Below are 20454 nucleotides of genomic sequence, written 5' to 3'. Positions count from 1 at the left end.
CCTGGGAGAGAGCATTTCACCCAGTTTGGGATGAAACAGTAGCCCCCCCACCTCCCTCCACATCATCTCTCCCTATCTTCTGCTACACATCTGCATTTGAAGTGGAAGAGAGGGTGTGAAAGTGTGAGGGCCATACTGGGAAGTCACACTGAGGATGATCCGCCTCACAAGCAAAGACAGAAAACGTGAGGTCAGGTTAGTAACCCTCCACCTGAGCTCGCTCTATTCTTTAGGGGAGAACTCACCTGTTTACACATGGAGCTGTCAATTAGAGCAGCATAATCTGGAAATAAAACATGGCCTCCACGTGGCAAACCTGGGTCAGCTAAATGAATGTTTTTGATCGTCCTGACATACCGCATCATGGAAGCACAACAGATGGACGATGTTGTCCATCTTCGGTGACCTCTGACACGAGGCTACTCTTGTCACGTCCCTAAGCTTTGCCCTTGATTAGCCTTGTTATCTGAACGACCCAATCTGCATGCTAAATTGATGGTACACTGTCAACGCCTTCAAGATTTCTATTCCACTGTGAGTTATGATAAAGCACAATATGTCAAACACATTCACGGCTCTTGACTGAGATAAGCTAAACTTAAGTTTCTGAATTCAGGAATTATAAGTTTTGGCCTTAAATAACACACATAATTTTGACACAAAGTTGACGTCCCCCTCTCTAGTCTTTAACGCAGTTCACCCCTGAGCAGAGCCACATGTTGGAGGTGGGCTCCTGCCTCTCTCCCTTAGGCCTTATTCCCATGGCTAGACAGATTACTGTGGGAGGAGAAGGGCTGCCAGGGGAGACTGGTGCCCCTATTAGACGTATGGAGCAGGGGTTGTAAGCCGGGGCGGTGGGAAGGAGGGAGGGATGGAGGGAGGTGGCAGGAAAGAGGGGTGGAGAGGGGGGATAAGCTGCTCTGAGAGTTGAACGGAGCTCCAAAATGGTGTGTGGGGGCAAAGGATTAGGGAAGCTCTGAGGAAGACATCTGCTTCTGTGCCAAGCTCCACATTATCAAAGACACCAGCGTTTCCCACATCATCAACTTTTCATGAGCGCACTCACTGGTAAATATCAGTCGCAGCGGCTTGGGTCTCAAGGGGGCAGAGAGGGGCGAGGAACTTTCCCTTATTTCACAACTGTAAAATACAAATTCTGAAAGGCCTCTCTGAAAAACTTGGAGAACATATCAAGTTTCTCTTTCTTTTACTTATTCATCGACACATGAATCCCGCTGTCTTTTAATCCATTAAACATGTGTTCATTCTATGTGGGAGTGGTATCGTATTGTAAGTATGATCAATATTTCCTCTGCATCTATAATAAAACAGCCAGTCATTGCTCTTCTTCTTAACCACTGGTATATATTTCATAAACAACGCTCCACAGTGGCTGACCTTCTCTTCCTCTGCGGCCCTCAGCATGCTCTCCCACGCGGCCCTGATGATGGGGATGTCTTGGCGTCTCGTGGCGTAGCAGTGGGCCTGGACGACATGAGTTAGAGTCAGGCTGCTGATCACCGCCTCCAGAACCTTCTTCACATAGCTGAAGGACAAACGGGCCTGCGTCCTGGTGCCGGCCTTTACCAGCTGCATGGTACAGGGGACCAGAGCGATTTGGCCCGCGCAGAAAACTGACTCATCGAGCTGGAGGAAAAAACATACAAGAAAACACAGAAGATACAGAAATGTTGGCTTTATTATTGTAAAACCTGCAAATTTAAGAGTCTATAGCCAAATTAGCATCTCTGTGAGGTTGTACTTTGGCACACCTTGAGCTAAATGCGAACGTCAGGATGCTAAAATTCTTACAATGACAATTTTCACATGCTGATATGCAGTGGGTATGATGTTTTTTCATTTCCACCATCTTAGTTTTAATGTGCATGCTATCATTTGCCATTTAGCACTAAACATAAAGTACAGATTAGGCTCATTGGATTTTTTTGCAAGTATTGGGCCATAAACAATCTAAAACCTTGACTTGATGGTCGGACTAGATTAAAGTTATGGAATCGCCAAATTTAGTATGATTCACCCTGAGGGGAACATGAATGTCGGTACCACATGTCAGTTCAATCCATCCAACATTTGTCGAGATATTTCACTCAGAACTTCTAATGTGAACCTCATAGTTTCGCTGCATGAGAAGCCAGGAGATTGCCAAAAAAGGAGTAGGATACACCTCGTCTGGAGACCATGAATGTTGTGCCAACCCATCAAAAATGGAATTTGAGATATTTCACTGTATAAATGAAAACTTCGATCCATGAGCTGTGCTAGGTTAATAGTCAGAGGATCACCAGTCATTAGGATTTACCCTCTTACTAAAAATGTACCAATACCACTTTTTCCCTACCGATAATGATTTCCAATACTTGAACTTTATGTATTGGCAGGTACTTGGTACCAATCTGGTACCACTGGTTAAAGTAAATATATTATTTTTATATTTTATTATTTAAAGCATCATTACGAAGAAATGTTGTGCAATTTGGTACCCCCCACAGTTTCTAAGTGCAACACCACTGTCTTAAATACAAATCCCTGCAACAATTTGTCAGATGTACAAACAAAACTCTGTTACATCATAACAGTGTTCTGTGTTGAAAACTTGTATGTTGAAGTGAACATGTATGTAACGCTGTGATCCTACCCTCTCACTGAGGTTACATAGTGCAGAAACAAGTGATAGGGGGCGGAGTGGCTGAGACAAAGACACCATTCACCCTATTACAAGACACTGTGCCATCAAAATGATTTTGAAGCTGTTATTTTGGGCATTATAGAGAACTGTTCTGGTGGGGTAGTGTTCAGCAGTGATCAAAAGGACTGAACAAAAGGACTACAAATGTTTTCATCGTACTCAAAAGGCCAAAAAGTCTAATTTGTGAGTCATAGCTGTCAGTTCAAATAAAACCAAACATGAAGTTGGCAACATTTATGTTTATTTCAAGATATGAAGTTTAAACCCAAACACTGATAGTGGAAAACTTTGCCTATGTAGAAAAAGCAGTCACTGATAAGGTTGCAAAGATCTTGTATAGTGTTTTATCAAGACTTCAACAAAGTGCAAAACTCCTGTCAGCACTGCAGTGTGTGTTAACCTAGTCAGTAATATATAAGAATATTTAATTAGACAGTTATGAACTTGAACAGAGTTTCCATTCATCCGTAAAAAAAAGTAATCAAACTTCGCACTGAGGCTTATATAAAAAAAACAAGTACAATATTAATCAGCGAGGTGCTATAATCAAATTAACATTAATTATAAGCTTATATGTTTGAGTAGCACTGCATTAATTAACACGTTCCACCTCTGCCATTTTTCAACATCTTATCACCAACAATTCTCATTTCACGAGCAGGTATTCTGCGAGAAGCCTGCCAATGTATCTTCGCGGCACCAGTGTTATTTATAAGCACAATTAACCATGTGATAATAAGCTCAATTCTCCGCTAAATACGTCCGTTAGAATTAAGCTGCATGTATAATGAAGCCTGAAGAAAATCTATCTGTTTAATGCAGAGAGATGAGTGGGGATGAGGAGCGGCATTAAGGAGGTCAGGCCTTTAGAGACCCTGGAGTTCACCAGTGTTTGAGGTTGGATGGCATTAGCGCTGGACACTGGCTGCTGGTCAATGCAAATAGCTGTTGATGACATGTTGATAATTGCTGGCCTCTGCAGGGACCCCGGAGCACATGCAGATCTCCAGGGAGGATCAGAAAGGCCTGAATCAATTGATACATGGCCTCAGACAAGGTCCTTTACTGATTAGCAAAGACACAGCCAGGGGTATCATGTTTTACAGCGAGATTAGCAGGGTTAGTGTGGACCAAAGGTATTACGTCAGACTTAGCGCCCTTTCAACCAAACTTCTTCTGATTTCAGACGAGCCCTCCGTTTTCTTTTCCTGTCTGATAAAGCCTAAAACACATATAGGCCTTAACATAACTTGTTCAAAGGAAGACAACTGAAAAGGAATATTTTCCTCTTGCTGAAATGTATGTTTTTTTTATGGGTTACAAGCAGCACAAGATGCTAGCCGCACAACTGTTTAGCTAGAGGGCGGACATGGCCATGGCTATTTCCATAATCAGATGGGTTTGCCATGATCCCCAGCTCCTGGGTTCACTTGTCAACTTTGATGAATCTTCAGCTTCCATCTCTGCTGCTCCAAATTACTGGGACAGTGCGGGAGACAAGAGAGATGGAGGGAAGATGGACGCGAGTGAGTGAGGGGGAAGAGAGGGAGGAGATAAGGCCCGCGCTGCTTTCAACCACTTGGATCAATCATCGGATCATTTACCTGCGAGCGCGGTCTGCCCGAGCGCCTGCGTTACTATGTCTAGCCTCACATGAAAGCCAGATTCCCACACATCAACAACAAATTGTCATTGGCATTCCATTTATGAGCCATCACATGCCATCATATCCACTCCAACAAAGAAGGGCTCCATCAGGTTGGACGGGTGGCCAGAATTTCTTAACAAGTCCGTCCCCGTGAAAAGAGCTCGCTCCATTTTGAATTCATAAAGGCTGGTTACCATTTGTCTATTTGAATATCAAAAGGGGCTAGCATGGGGCCCCTTGACTGTTAAAGGCAGACTCCCATAGCTTCTACCAAGCAGGTGTGTGATGATCAATTATTAAGGATCCCGCTCTGGTTACTCTTAGTGGGAGGTGGAATTGGGGATTTGGGGGTTTGTGGTGGTGGGGGCACATCTTTCTGTGGTGAACCTGGATGGGGGAGAGACAGTGGAGAAGGGGAGAGCGAATACTATTTACATAAAATTAACAGTTCAAAAGAATGAGTTCACACACCAATCAAACTTGTTAATTGACTGTCAATGGCGTGTCCCTGAATATACAACACAACTACATTATTCATCTTAGGCCTTGACAGGGAAGACAGTCCAATTTGCATGGGCGTTCTAAACGTGATCAACAACCACAATGCCACATGCATTTTTAATAGGCCAGAGATGGGATCCTTTAATATTCATAAGGGTCAAACAATTGCATATGACATTAAACTTTCTATAACAAGGTAAGTATTTTTCAAATGCTAGCCTTAGCAGTCTAAACGGCCCACAGAGAAAAGGGCCTGTGAATCAATACAGCATATTCCTGTTGGTTTATTACTGTTTTACTGCTTCTTAATTATATTTGCTACCATAACTTAAGAGATTTTCAAAAATTTAAGTTTTTAGTGGCTGCCTTTTGGAGTAGAAAATGAATATTTTTTATCATATCTTAGATCAATTCTTTTCATCAGATTACACAAGCAGGAAACTATGGATAGGCAAAATTTATGTCACACAAATATCAGAGCAGTTTCTAATTGTCAATGTTTGATGGTGTTTACTAAAGATTTCTAGATAAATAAAAAAGTTAATCGAGTTTTTGTCCCATTAAGTCGGCTGGTCGAATGTTTGTTTTAATCTGTTTTTGATGTTTTAACATGAATTGCAAACAATATCACAACATCTCTGTCTGAGAATTGGCCAAGCAGGGTTGAGCAATCTGGCCAAAAAATAATATAAAAATCGATTTAATTGCAATCACAACCTCTGATCTAAATTACGATCTGTTATCTTGATTTTGAAATGCCCTGTAGACTATGGTCATAATTGAAACAGCCCATAAATCTCCCCATTTGCATCATTAAAACACCGTATTGCATTAAGATTGCTCTTTTTGGCACAAGCTCCTCATCCGCCATGCCGCTAGCTATAACTGACGTTGCATTATTCACAATACGTCACGTCAAGAAAGAGCCATATAAAGTCATTCGTCCAATCAGCATAGCCATCTAGTTTACATTACTTTATTGGTGTGTTTACATAGTGTGGATCTGCGAGTCAGTGAGGTCATGTGAAGTTTGGAAACATGGGTAAGAGGACAGTAAATATTGCAATCTCTACGATTTGCCTGAGAAGTAGCCTTTGGACGCCTTCAAGATCAGTCACGATCTAAAATCGCCAATCCAGTGACTTCAACAGTGTTACTGAGCTGTATTTATGCTCGTGCTTTATCAACCTTTATTTAATGGTTACAACACCATCCCTTTTCTAATAAACCCAATGACATGTCAAAAGGTCACCCTCCCCAAAGACGTTCTCTCTCTCTCTCTCTCTCTCTCTCCGTCCCTCTCAGCTGCAGACAGTAACATATATGTAAATGTGCTCAGGAAGCGCCTGGCCGTGTCCACTTCCAACCCTTAACGGTGTCTCGTTTCAGGCTGGTGTGTCTGAGGTGTTTCTAATTGCAGTTTTTGTCAAAGAGCTTCCAGAGATGACCAGACAGTGCTAGACTATATTCACAGCGGTGTCGGAGCCCTCTGGGCCCCCATCGTGTCGAAGACGTCTCCAAGTGTCATTAGCGGAGCTTTGGAATGGTATAGATGAACTGGGCCAGCCTGGATAAAATGACCTGGTATTGACGAACAGTCAGGTTTTTCTGCCTGGTTCCAAGGACAGAGAGAGGTGGAAAACTGCTCCAGCGCTCCTATCAGATATGCTAATGGTCACATTTCTCCCCATTGAGACCTCATGCATAATTTAACCAGGAAAATGATAATACAAAATGTGTAAAATAGGTTAGATTAATATGGTGTAACTTTTCCCTCATGCAAGGACACATGTAACCAAGCTAAAAGGGTAATGGCAGCACAGTAAAAGCTACCGGGTGGGTAATTAAATGCTAAATGTAATTAATATTTGTGATATGTCCTTTCATGGAGCTGTTACTACATCTTTTGAGTGCTGTTTACAGCCTCACCACGGAGTAAGGGTGAGTGAGGGGAGACTGAGTGCATCTCCAGGGCAATAGGGCAACTCAAAACTTTTTAAAGATTATTTTTCAAAGTTGATGTGCCTTTATTTAATATTTCATAGTGAATAAAGAGACATTTTTAAAGAAGCATGACGTGTGAGTAGCACTAGGCCAGATTAAAATCCAGGATGCTGCCTTTATGGTACGTTTCATCTGAGACTTAACTTGATATATAAACTATAATTTACTTTAAATGGGACACTCTTTGGTTCACTTTTAATCCCTCATGGAACATTCCTAATATATGTGACAAATTTCTAAATTTGCGTCTTGACTTTTTCAGTTTAGTAATTTTCTTCTTTTCTTGAATATTTTAGGGATGGCAAATAGCTCAAAATAGTTCAAAATGTGGGGATCAAAAAACTGAGGTTGAAGTTTTGTTGAATGTATTTAAGTGCATATATTATTTCTGCTTTTTTGGCGGGGATTTGATATGCAACGACTGTTTAATCCTTGTGTGGTGGATGGCAGTTTGTCAGGGATGTGTGCTGTGATTTCATCTTGAACTGGCTTCAAGTCTGTGGGGCTCTTTCAGCATTAGTGCATTCAAAGCAGATCACGTCTGGGAGTGGGAAATGATAAGAGATGGGCTCATGTTGTGCTGCGCCCTGAGGAAATCCTGCCTCTTCTGACACCTCATTTCTACAAATACAAACCTTTCAGGAGAACCACAACCGTTCTCTCCCCATGTTAGGCTTCTCATTTAAGGCTCCATGGGAAGGGGGAGGGAGATATTTGCCTTTTTTATTCCCTTCTCTTTTTTTCCCCACTATCTCTATTTTTTGCTTCCTGTTTGTGCTCCAGTTTGAGCCTAACCCCTGTATGCTCAACTGTCACACAAAATCAGCGTTACTTAAACGGCGACATAAATAGCCGTATGAAGTGCACAAAGAAAGGCAAGTATAGGGCATTTCTGAATGCATTCTCTCAGGTCTAAAACTGCACATTTATTCATAAAACAAACCATAAGCATATGTTCAAAACACAGGGTTTTAACGAGGACAAATTTAGAAGTATGCTATAAATTACACAACTATAATGAGGCATTGTTGAGGCAACGTATGGTCAGTCTGGGCCAGGGACACTGGCCTTTCCCCAACCCCCACCTTCTCTGAGCTTATGTGTATTTTTCTGTTGTGCCTGGATGTCTGCCCTCGACATGCCCACTGCATAGACACTGAACCGTGTGGAAGAGTAACACTGTCATGTCAGCTCTGGTCAACTTTATGGTGGTCAGGAGCTGCCGCTCAGTACTATAACCAAGGTCAGGGGAGCCTGACTGCTGGATGCTCAGGGAGACACATCTGAATGCCAACGGGCATGAATAAACAAATAAATAAATAAATAAATCTGTCCACCGTCGTAAAAAAAAATATGTCGGCAACAAAATATAACCAGTTTTGACACAATTTGGTTTCATTTTTGTGTTTTGCTTTGTGTATATTCACTGCTGCTATAATAATTTTAAAATCAATAGATAAACTGATACATATATAAAAAAAAAGAAATAAGACAACATTTAGTCAAAGCTGATTTAATAACATTGTCTGCTGCTGTGGAGAACTGTGCCACACCAGAGCTGGGCTGTGGTTGAAGAGTGATGGAAGGGCATGGTTTTTCATTGCGTTAGGCAAAATGCCCTGCTGCCTTCAACTGTCCCGACCTCACATTTTTTGACAAATTGGTTGTGAGGCTTTTACGACTGATGCACATATCGCAAAAATCATTTCTGCCAAGCTTCCTCTATGACCTGCCCGTGGGACATGACAAGCCCCTCCATGCATCGCTCTATCAAACCGAATCTTTCCAGGACAATGCAAATTATGACAAATTCCATCATCCTGCATTATGCGCTTTCCTGCTAATCTCCCTAATTCGAGAGAATCGGGGAGGGTCTCGCTGTTTCAGCTGAGGGGCATGTTGTCTGATTGAATGATGCTGAAACTGCAACCCTCAACCCCCGTTCTTTCTCCTTTCCCAGCTGTGACCACCTCGTCTCTTCTGTCTTTTCATATTTTTTTTCCTCTTTTTGAAGCTACGTCTGTTGGTCCGGCTGGTAATTGGAGCACTAACTTAACCTGGGCACAAAAGAATTATGTCAATGCAAAGTGCCGTGGCACAAGCACTAAAGTGTAACTGTCAGTAGTGGTGAAGTTAAGTATGTGTGCGCAACTGTGTCTGTGTGGGTGCAATATGAAGGATAGGACAACAGTGTGAAATGTCTTTGCTGCATGTGACAGCGTGAACGTCAAAAACAAACCAGGCTGCGCCCCAGCGACATGAAGCTGCTGGTCCAGAGAGAAAAGTCCTCTGTGTCCAAAAACATCCAGTTAAGCACACACAGCCTCTCTTCCCTGCCCCATTGCCACTCTGTTGCTTGTAATGGACACAACATGTAGTTCACATAAACAAGATGACTAACAGACAAACAAAAAAAATGAAAGACAGAGTAAACAAGACAGTGGAGGAGAGCACAAGGAGGTGTAGTCCCCTCTCATCTCAACAGATGGCAGTATGGCTGCATTAAAAAGGGAGCGCGAGCATCAACAATGCTATTCATACAGTCCACTCAATCCATCGACAGTCTGGCTAGACAGCATCCAAGTCTTCTTGTATTTTCTTTTTCCTTTTTTTTAGTTAAGTCAAAATGTTTGCATAAATAAGAGACAAATTCCACCAGTGGAATAGAGAAATACTGATGTAGGAAAATTGCAAAAATGCTAAGAGTTTGGGGGGGTTTCATTGTGATATCGGCACTAATTTTTGCTCTAGATTTATTTTTATCATCAAATATTAAAAGTGTACTGCAGCTGACAAGTGTAAAAAAAATGAAATTACACAAAGGAAGAAATATTTGCTTATACCAACTTTACTAAGGTTAAAAAACGCCATTTTACCTTAAATGTGCACCAGAGATAATAATATTCTCACTATGGCAATTTGATAGAAAACACTGTTCTGAAAATGTACTAAATCCCTCCTGAAAAATAGAGCAAATATTAACATTTGTGTCAGCATCAAATTCAACTCAATAAATCTTGACATGTGGAAAATATTGTGTTCTCTATCTTATATTGAATGAACTCTTACCCTGAGCATCTCTGCTTCATTACATTACCTAGACTTGCAGGGCCTGACATCCCCTTACATAATAAATCCATATTATCAATAATAAATATATATTAAAAGTGAACATGCTGATATGTCCGCAGAAAAAACAGGAGACCGTATTTTATTCATCTGCAGCAGTTTTTAACTCAGTAAAACGTGCTTTGATGACAATGGCATTTGAAAAATGAATGACCCAGGTTAAAAGTTACTGCTCAGAAGAATTGCTCCATGTGAAATTTATGACGAAGCGAGTGGCCAAAAGTAAATGGAGTGTGAACGCTAACTCTTTTCTGAGTCATCTGCAGCACTGCTAAAAAAAAAAAAAAAAACCCTTAATAAATGAAGACAAAATGGGAATGCTCGCACGCTGTTGCATGTGGTCGTAATAATCATTTCTAACCAGAGGCGTGTGCAACTTGGAGAATTGCAGAAACATGGCAGAGCTTAATAATGATAGAGATCCTCTTAAACAGCAGCTTCCTAAAAATACACATAACGGTGCTGTACAGCAGTCAGTAGGTGAATCTGCTGCAGTAACAAGCCATCTTTCACACTAACCCATTCTGGGTAGGTGACAATTAGTGTTTGTTGGTAACATCAATCACGGTTTCTCTTTGTTACCACAAACAAACACTCTATTCATTTAATGCTGGACAGTTATATTTAATTCTTTGTTTGGCTGATAGCTTTCAAAAATATGAACGCATAATGCAGTTTTTCTTTTCATTTAATTTAATTCCCTTACTGCTACATTCCCCTAATGCTTGTGTATTTGGAAAAAAAAAAAAATCGAAAAGGTAAGGGACTGCATTTCTCCCTGACACTGTTTCCTATTAGTTTCTGTATGTCATCACATTAGTATGTGTGGGAACTGGCCCCTGTATTGTTCTGTCTGTATTTGCCACACATGTGTATATTTCACAAGGAGCATCTTCCAGACCCTCCTCATCTGTGTGTGTATATAAATACATGTGTGTGTGATTGTGTGCGTGTGTGCGTGTGCGTGTGTGTGTAGGCCCTGTCAGCTATGCCCTCTCGTCACTGCAGGGGGAAGAAACACACCCGGGCAGCTCTGAATATAGTGGCTAGTTACCATAGTAATGGGATGGTCATACGTCTCTCCTCTCTCAGACAGTGATGGGAGTGGACAGGACACGCCGCTATGCTTTTTATCTATGCATTTGCTATTCAGTTATTTCATTCCGCAAATAAAAAAAGCCACGCCACCCCACCTCTCCCTCTCCTGTTTTCAAATGGAAGGGTAAAATGGGAAGTAAATAGTTGGATATGGGGTAATAATTCACACGCGGCACTACAAATAATGATGCGTTTTGACTGAGTGTTTGTGATTGCGATTGTAATAGCGCGAGTGTCTTGGTGGATTTCGGCCGTGGTGGGATCTTCACATGACGCTTCTCAGATGCCTTCCTGATGTCTCTGAACCATTCACCCCTCCGCTGCTCATCAGCAGTGACAAAGTGAGAAGAAAACAATCTCACACACAAACACACACACACACACACACATACACACTCATGTCCACCATTCATCTCAGAAAATCATATTTCTACTGATTACGTTCAGCTAAAATCCATTAAATGTTAATTTTACACGGTCAGCACACAAAGGTGAAACACTCCTGTACACTGAGGATGTTGACCATTCACTAGAGACACAAGAGACCTGTGTCCCTTGAGGCTTCCAGGGTGATTAAGGATGGCTAAGTGGTACATGTCCACCTATAAGTCCACGTACACACGACGTATGCATATCTAGTAGTGTCTCTCCACATCATCCAGTATGTAGAAGAGGAAAGGGCGACGATGGCTATCCTGTCCCTGCTTCCCATGGCTTGTTGACATGAACCAAGGCAGTCAGGCACCAATAATACATGAAGAGCTGTTCAAAGGCAATTAGGATCAGTTGTCAGGGCCGGGCCCATTAATGAGTGGGAGTGTGGCAGGGGCCGGGGCAGAGGCACAGCGCCGGCGTACGTGGCCGCCCGAGAGTCGATGCACTCTGACAGATCCAGTCCTTACCCTGTCCTCGCCTGGTACAAGCTGATACCAGCCTGTTCCCACGTGGTGCTGCAGCAGCAGCATCAGTGGCAGCAGCGCAGGATAATGTAGTATAGAAAGCATTGGGAAATGACCATTGCCATGGCAGGTCAGCAGGGGGGAAAGGGGGGGCGTGTGGGATGGGGTTGGGAGGAACATAATTACCTCCTCTGTTGTCGACCACTTCCCATAAATCTGCCCCCTCGTCAGATTAAAAAGCTGGTCTGATTTGGACACGTTTAGCGGCACAAGTAATCAACTCACATCCGATAGCTCCAGCCTCGTCCCAGGACGGAGCAATGAGCATGTGTCAACAGGGGGAGAAAGAGTATGCACACATGTTGTGGGTACACAGACCTGCACACGAGCAAACATTTGTCAACAAATGTTTAGGTACAGATGGCTTGAGATACTATCTGTGTGCTCAATTGCTCATTTTGTTTGTCTACACATGCATCTTTATATATTTGCATGTCACAGAATGCGGTTTGAATGCTGCATACCTGTCCCTGTCAGTCAGTCATGAGTGTCTTACAGTGAGTCACCCGTGACTCATTTTAATGACCGAACCAGTTTACCTTGTCATGCAGCCAGGGCCTATCACAAAGAACACACAGGTGCATGTGTGTGTCTGTGTGTGTCTTTGTAAGACCTGGCCTCGGGGCATACAGCCCGACATGCCATTGCGCTAAGGCCTTACTGGGTTTGATCAGCGTGTTTCGTGTGTGTCCAGTTCAAGTGAAGACAGTTGACCCCAGTGTTTGGGCAGGATGAGTAAAGCCCACAGAGACAGACTCGGGTGATGTACAGAGACAGGAACTGAATCGATGCTCGCCGGGGAGAAGGCTGTGAGGTGAAGCCCGACTGTCAGTCAAAACCTTTCTGACTCTCTGCAGACAAAAGGTTCAACTCATTGCACACAATTCAGGCATTCAGGAGAGGAAGCAGCCAGCCTGTTCCACTTGTGCCTACAGTGAAATGAAAAGGAAAAACAAATCTGTGTTAACATCCTCCGCTGCAACTGGGAGCAAGTAACTACACGTACGGAAGAGCGCCGCAGTTTTGAGTAGCCTTCAATCTCAAACCGCTGAGCCTTCAAGACCTCATTTTTCATCGTCTCAATTACTCGACAACTGTTCCCCTCCTGGCCCCACCCCTTCCTCCCTGCCTCATCTCCCCTCCTCCTTGGGCGAAAGTGATCATTTGTTCTTTTATTAAAGTTGATAACATCCCTTGCATTGTCTGAGTGCGCACGCTGGAGAGCCGCCCCTACTGTTCTAGCCTCCAGCGCTTCGTATTATTGGTGCATTATTTCACGCATGCCCTCCTCTTTTATCAAGCGCTTTTGAAGTAATGTTAATAGACTAGAAAATTGAGACATTTATGAAGTATGGGCCGTGTTTATGAAAAAATCCATAAAGTATGACAGGGGGAGAGGTGAGATAAAAGCAAGGTTTTAATAGATTATGGCAAACAGGGGAGAGGCGTCAGATGCTGACAGGCACCTCCTCCGAGATCCCTCATATTTTATGGGATTAATTTTGTTATATTAGAAATGAAGTTAAATGTCCTAATTAATCTGTTCGTGCTGCATGAATACCTCCCTGAACGCAGATGCACGCACGCACACACACTGTTTTTTGGCTAATTACTCTTCTGTGGTAATTGAGGTAGATGTATTCTCTAGATGTAGGTTAAGGAAGTTTGGGGAGGTGGGGGGATGTTTGATGTAACGGGGGGCTGCTGAATTGTGCGTGTTGGCTCTTTTACAGTAGTGAAACATTCTGGGTGAGAACAACAAACCATAAAACCGAAGCACTTAGCTTAATTTCTGCAATTCATCACTAAAAACCTTTGCTTTCTCACTCGCCACGCTAGCTCATTTTTAGCTGTCGACTCTTTGATTGTTCAACATAAAGAACGGCTGCTATCTCCACAAACACATCATGGCCTGTTTGTTCTCCCACTACATTTCTAATGGAAAACGCTCCGACACATCCGTACGTTTATTTTAAAACACAGATGGCGAACGATAGGTTAGAACGAGTACATCTTGTGGTGTGACACGGCAGTCTCAGATGCATGCCACGTAACCGCAACGTCCATGTTCAACTTTGTTTGGGGATCTTTATCACATTTCATTCAACTGATTCCTTCAATTAATCTGCCAATTATTGTCACAATTAATCTTTCAGTCTGTAAAATGTCAAAAAAAAATGTTTCCCAGAGCCCAAAGTGTCAGAATTCCAACAAGATGAGGACACTTTTACCTATGTTCTACTTTTAGCTCCACTCTCTGGCCCTACATGGGTGGCCCCAACCTCACTGTGACTCAGCCTGACCTCTGAACTGTTCATCAAGTGGGCCGGACAGAGTTCAGCTCATTGTTTTTAAACATTAAGACTCCCGTGAGAAGATTATTCAAATTCTGCCACCCGCCACAGTACACTCCTCCCTTTTGACACTAATTGGCAACGTCAGATCCACTTCCCTCCCGATGCCTCACAGTCCACTTTGACAATTTTCAAAATCCAATGCAAATCCTGTCGCCGGCTTGTGCGAGGCGGCCTTCCACAATATTGACTGTCACTCACAATTAGGGGAACGAGGCAAGGGGTTAGTGCTCACCAGCAACCTGAGGCTAGTGCAGTCTGCTCCCAAAACACACCCCGCAGAATCTGATCAGTGAGTATAATTTCCACTGCAAATATCCCAGGGGTGAGCCACTTACCTTAACAGGAAAGAGGAGATGTTTAACAACCATTCAACTGATAGTCTTTCTATTCAGACCCGTTTTGGCTATTGTGTTTGCCTCTGTTAACGCGTCTCCGAAGGGAATGCGACGGAACAGGCAGCATTAATCTAAATAGACGTGGAGAAATCCTGCAGTTTGAGACTCCTGTTGTTAACTCGGACTTCAGTAAATGATACGTCGATTTTTTTTTCCCGTCTGGCATCTCATAAGTGTAATAGTCTGTAATTTGTACAAATGGATTCCTGTTTAAAGACGTGGAACAATGCTGGCTAAAGAAACAAGTCTGTGCTCCTTTTTTTCCGGCTCTTATGTTAATGCAACATAATTGTTTAAAAGCTTCTCCTAAGAAACAACTGACAGACAATGCAGTAATAACTTTTAGTTCCTTTAAAAGCATGCCATTACTTTGCTTTTGTTGTAGTGAGAGAATTTGTTTTTTATTTTTTGAAATAAAAGCCGGATGTCTGAGAGCATCTTTTGTTTTTATTGAATTGATTGATGTAATAAAAGGGTGAAATGTCTCATATCTTAATTAGATTATGCAAATTGTGTCTGAAATAAATGACAGAAATTTGCATCAGATCGCTGATAAAAAACAAGCAAACAGCAAAACAAAACAATTAGTGGCAAGAACTTTGATACCACTGCACTCATAAATGATACATTACACTGCGAGTAATACATATTATGTTGAATGTAACCTCAACAAAGTGTCAATCAGGTAGGGAACAAACAAAGCATAAATTAAATCACTGTTTTTGTCTTTATAGCTAGCGGCTTTTACCTAAACTACCGGCTTATCATACATTAACATACAATAAACCAAGAGGCCCCCAGCTTTGACATCATAAAGGTTAACTAATTCTTTAAATCAAGTCGGATCTGAATCTGTCAGCTCGCCAGGCCGAGCCGACATTCAGTCAGCATGCCGCTCCCGAGAGCTGAAGCTGAGAGACATGACAAGCCAGGCAGATAGATGAAGAGATGGATGGAGTTTGAAGGTCCAGCATCCATCACATGCCAATCCCCGATGCCGTCCGTCTCTACCTCCACCAGTACCACCCTTTCGCGTAGGAGGCCGACTGCAGTCAAATCCTGCAGGGCCACAGTGGCATGTTCTGTCAGTAGCCATGTGCTGTCTCTCAAACAAATGGACACTTGACAAAAGGAGACGCTGGTCCCGATAGAGATGGACGTTGGTCAGTTTACAGTTGTATTTGACTACAGCGCATTCACACAGTTAGCATTATTACGCTTTGCAAACAAGAATATAAACCAGAGTCATTTATCAAAGGCTACAGTCATTTGCTATGTATTTCCTCCATTAAGTCGTAACTCATTGCCCCCTTAAAGAACTAAACAAAGTGTACCAGATCAAGGATCCGCACCATATTGTACTCAGTCACAGATACCAGCCACCTAAGCATGGCTGATTTAATTCATCAAGATCCATGCATTATTCTCTGAGAAATTAAAATGAAAGTAAATGGCGAAACACCTTATCTCATAATGTTTAAGAAGGTGGGAAAACATTTCTAGTCTCTTTATTTGAATCCACAATTAAAAGTTTCTATTCTGGGCCAAAACCCATCTTCCATCCAAGTATTGTGGAAATCCGTTCAGTAGTTTTTGTGTAATCCTGCTGACAAACCAACCAACCAACGGACACAGGTGAAAACGTAGCAACCTTGGCGGAGGTAATCAATCTCTGTGGTAATTAAGCTTTGTGGTTTAATATTTGTTTCAGTGAACATCAAATGCAATATTTACCATTCCCATTAAAAACGCTGACTCCTGTCATAATCGCAATGAATTGTGACCCAAAACTGTAGGGATGCCGTGTCACCAAAAAAGAAATTGCCAATTCTTGCATATCGCTGCTTTAAGATCACACATCCGTCCTTTAATTATTTCAAGTTCAACCCCCCTCCCAACCCCCTTGTGTAGATGGATTCTTCTTTTAATTACTAATTATTTTCCACAGTGAGTGTGGAGGGCTCCAGGTTATTTGGTCTCACACAGAAGCTTTTTCTGTCTCTGTTGTAACCAGAGCCGGTCGCCATGGTGTCACACGGCGAGTCACCAAGCAAAATTGTCATTAAGATGGAGTCAACGTGGTACTGGTGAGAGGAGGGGTGGCAATGCATGCGTGCTCACAGCGAGGGGGTAATTGTATCAATATGTAAAAATCTTTAGCTGTACTGAAGAGTTGTTAATACATTTTTGATCAAATTAAGTCACTGTAGCGTGGAGGAGGAGCAGACACACTGAGAGGCGACGCAGGGGTCGTATGAAGCGGCGTGCACCGCTCTGAGCGAGCAAACTCCTCTCATTGTTTTCTCAAATTGCTTTGGATATGAATGATCATTAGAGGAATGAGAGATTAGACGGTTTTCCAGAGGCAACAGTACATGCCCACAGCTGACTTCAATTTCATGTCTCAATGAGACCCCATTGAGGAAATCAAACACTGCTGGCATGTTAAAAGCAAACCTGACTCTGTAGGTTACATCCCAGGAATCCAAACTGCACAAGATCCTCTGAGCTTCAGTGACACACTGCTGAGATATGCCGTCAAGCTCTGAACGAATGGCTAATCCACACATGTTCTCACTCATAGACGGATTTGGCTGCAGGATCAAGGACAGTGTGGAGGAGATGGACACTATCCTTGTTGACAGTACCTTGACAAGTGTAATCCCATATAATACACACTGGGTAAACAAAACGCCAAGCCAACCGTGCAACCGCGGCCCACACTTCCTCTGCTCTGCCTTTGAATTCAGCATTCTTTCTGGGTTTTGAAACAATATGAAAGAAGTTCAATTCGTAGCTTTACAAACAAGTGCAAAAATGGATACACAGTGTCCGCTATAAAAGGCATACATATTTACATCTATGCATAAAAGTAGTAATGAGAACAAACTATCACACAAAGCAACAATCACAATCATCTGCACGCATTCACCTACACATAAACAGAGACGACACAGCAAACCCAAAGCAAATCACGTAATCTGGGACACTTCAATTGCTTTGTAAGAGTCAAGCACAATAAAGCATCACAAGAATCACAGGCGTGATTCATCATTCACCAAATGAATCCTTGGTGTGCCACCATTAATCCATTACTAACCACCCTCAAGTGATACTATGAATTGCTTTGCAAACAATGACACGTAAGAAAATAATGTTCCTTGTTTTGGCACGGGCTCTCAGGCAGGGTTTAAGGGATTAACTGCAATCAGTAGCCAAACAAGTAATGTGAAGAACAAGATTGAAACAAACAGAAAATGATCAAGAGAAAAAATGTAATCCGTTGACAAGATTGTAATGTTAAAAACTCATTATCAATGAATAATTGATTAGTTTACACCAAAAAATAAACTGTCAACACTCTCAAAGGATAAGTTCACCCAAAAATTCAAATTTAATCATTATCCACTCTTCCCCTTGCCGATGGAAAGGTGGGAAGTTTCATAGTCGACAAACATTTCTAGAGCTTCACAGCAAACCAGCATTGCAACAACTGAAACAGATGGAGAATTGTGTTAAAACAAACAAACAAAAAAGCATAAAATGGTTGCGAAGCCAGGCTAAAAGCGTCCTAAGTGGATGCACAAGCTCGACCGCACATCAAGGGATTAAATGATGTCTTTTCAAATCAATCAATCCGACAAGCTTTATGGAGTTTTTTGTTGTTGTTCTTGTTTTACTTTTTAAAACAAGTCCCCAGCTACTTCACTAATTAGGAGAATGCTGCAATGCTGTTTTGCTGTGAAGCTCCAGAAATGTTTTGTGGACAACAAAACTTCACCCGACTCTCCATCATCATGGGGGTGAGTTAATAATTACTGAATTTTCATTTTTGGGTGAACTTCTCCTTTAAAAACTCCACTTTCTCCCTGTTGTGGGCCTTGGAGCCTTACCCTGAGTGCCTGGCTGTAGGGCCCGATGTTGGCTGGGGCCCAGTGGGACAGGCTCTGGACATGCAGGGCTTCCCTCTGGTGGAAGCAGCCTTCCTCAAGGGGCTCGCTCCAGTCATGGAGCAGGCAGTCCATCTGCAGCAGCTGACCTGCAGGTAGAGGAGCCTGGACACACACCCTACAAGGAAAAGAGGGGGATGAATGCTACAGTAATAAGTCAAATTAAAAATAAATGCTAAATGCTTTGCTGTTTTTACCTGGCTGGAGGGTTCATGCCAAAGTGTTTCTTGTAGACTGCGTTGAGTAGAGCAAAGTCTTCCATGCACCTCACATACAGGTGGACCAGGATAATGTCCTTCATTTTCCAGCCTCTGCTGTCCAACTCACCTGGACACAGGAAACACATCATAAGGTAGATCAATTTAGTGTAGCATCATATTTAAATCATAGTAACATCATTTAACCGACCACAGCCTGATCCCATCTTGGCTAAGCTAACTGAAGCATGCTCAGTAAATGCTGTTATGTACCGCATGTAATAATACGGGCAGTATAGCCCAAACAAAAAAATTCAATATATCCCAAATGAAATCCAAATCCGTGTTTACACAAGAAAAATTGCAGGCTTGTGACCAAAGGAAGTGCCCCATTTGGCCCGAGCACTAGTTTTGGTTCTTGGAGACTCGTGTTTTTGGTTTACCTCTATAAACCTCTTCTGGTTCTGCGTATGTTTCTCTTGTTTGGTTTCCTCATATTTTGAAGTAATTATGAGTTGTATCCTCTACCACTGCAACAAGCAAGGTTGCCAGTAAACAAATACTCATGGAGTCTAAGTCGGTGTACAGGCATTGCTTGTGTAGGAGTGTCGGTGCTATACCTGCCACATATTCAGTTTGTTCCAACAGTTCAGTCATTTGAATGCCATCGTAGTTAAGAGGTGATAGTTCAGAAGTTGTTTTTTTTCTGACATTGAAATCCGTTGAAACTGCTTTAAAGTGGTAATGGTGTTTGTCCCCTTCTATAAAGTGCGGTCTAACACAGTATGTGTGCACATCGTAGGCTTTAGATGCAAACGCAGGCACGGGGGCTCAAAGCAAAAGCCTTTCTCCCTACAATCATTTGAAAGAGCTTCAAGTTTGTTTTTCCTTTGCCAACACGAGCGTCTCAGACTACTTCGCCCTCATACAAAGAGGTTGTTCATTAAATATTAACTTGTTTAATATTGTCTCTGCACTGTGAAGGCTGTTCAGCCGAGCACCACGATAAACATTAAATATGCTTTTCATCTTTCGCTCCTCTTTCTCCATCAAAAAAGAGAAAGAGAGGAAAAAAAGAGACTCAGATGCACTGTAAAAGCGTGCACTTTTAAACTTCTGCAGGGCAAAAACGATAACCCACCCAACATGACTGCACTGTCTGAGTGTGTGTGTTTTAAATAAAAGAGGCTTGGTTAATTTGAAGTGCTTGTCCTTGTACGGTGGCCAACTCGCTATAGCATTCTCGTGACGGACGGCGTTTTTGACACGCGGGGTTTTGCCTGCTGGGTTGACAAGCACCTTTGAATAAGAAACGACTTCTCAAGCTCTGCCACACCTCCTCGTGTGTCTTTAGCAAACACAGCGAGGAGAAAGAAAGACACCCAAGGGACAGAGAAGTTTTCCCCCGTATGCTTCTCTCCATTTAATTTTTTGGCTCTTCAGTAGGAGGTACAGTAAGCCCTGCAGAATCTTTTTTTACTGAGCTCCTTCAATCACCCCTGGACAAAG

The 20454-nt window shown here is 42.4% G+C and overlaps 1 protein-coding gene across 2 annotated transcripts in view; it reads right to left on the bottom strand.

Annotated features, from left to right (window-relative positions):
- dph6 (diphthamine biosynthesis 6) overlaps positions 1 to 20454 on the bottom strand; it is a 60666-nt gene that overhangs the window by 11695 nt on the left and 28517 nt on the right. The window contains exons 11-13 of one of the 2 annotated variants that reach the window (XM_084380505.1): positions 18946 to 19075; positions 18692 to 18866; positions 1399 to 1647 (exon numbers count right to left, since the gene is read on the bottom strand). In XM_084380505.1, the coding sequence (XP_084236631.1) occupies positions 1399 to 1647; positions 18692 to 18866; positions 18946 to 19075 (554 nt within the window). Of the gene's footprint in view, positions 1 to 1398; positions 1648 to 18691; positions 18867 to 18945; positions 19076 to 20454 lie in introns of those variants that run through there. The other variant, XM_084380506.1, reaches the window with a different exon arrangement.

This window comes from Pagrus pagrus (genome assembly GCF_965226575.1).
Source record: "Pagrus pagrus genome assembly, chromosome: 18".
In the NCBI taxonomy this organism is placed as follows: Eukaryota; Metazoa; Chordata; class Actinopteri; order Spariformes; family Sparidae; genus Pagrus; species Pagrus pagrus.
The sequence above is the reverse complement of the archived record's forward strand: the minus strand, read 5'-3'. Positions and strand labels throughout refer to the sequence as shown.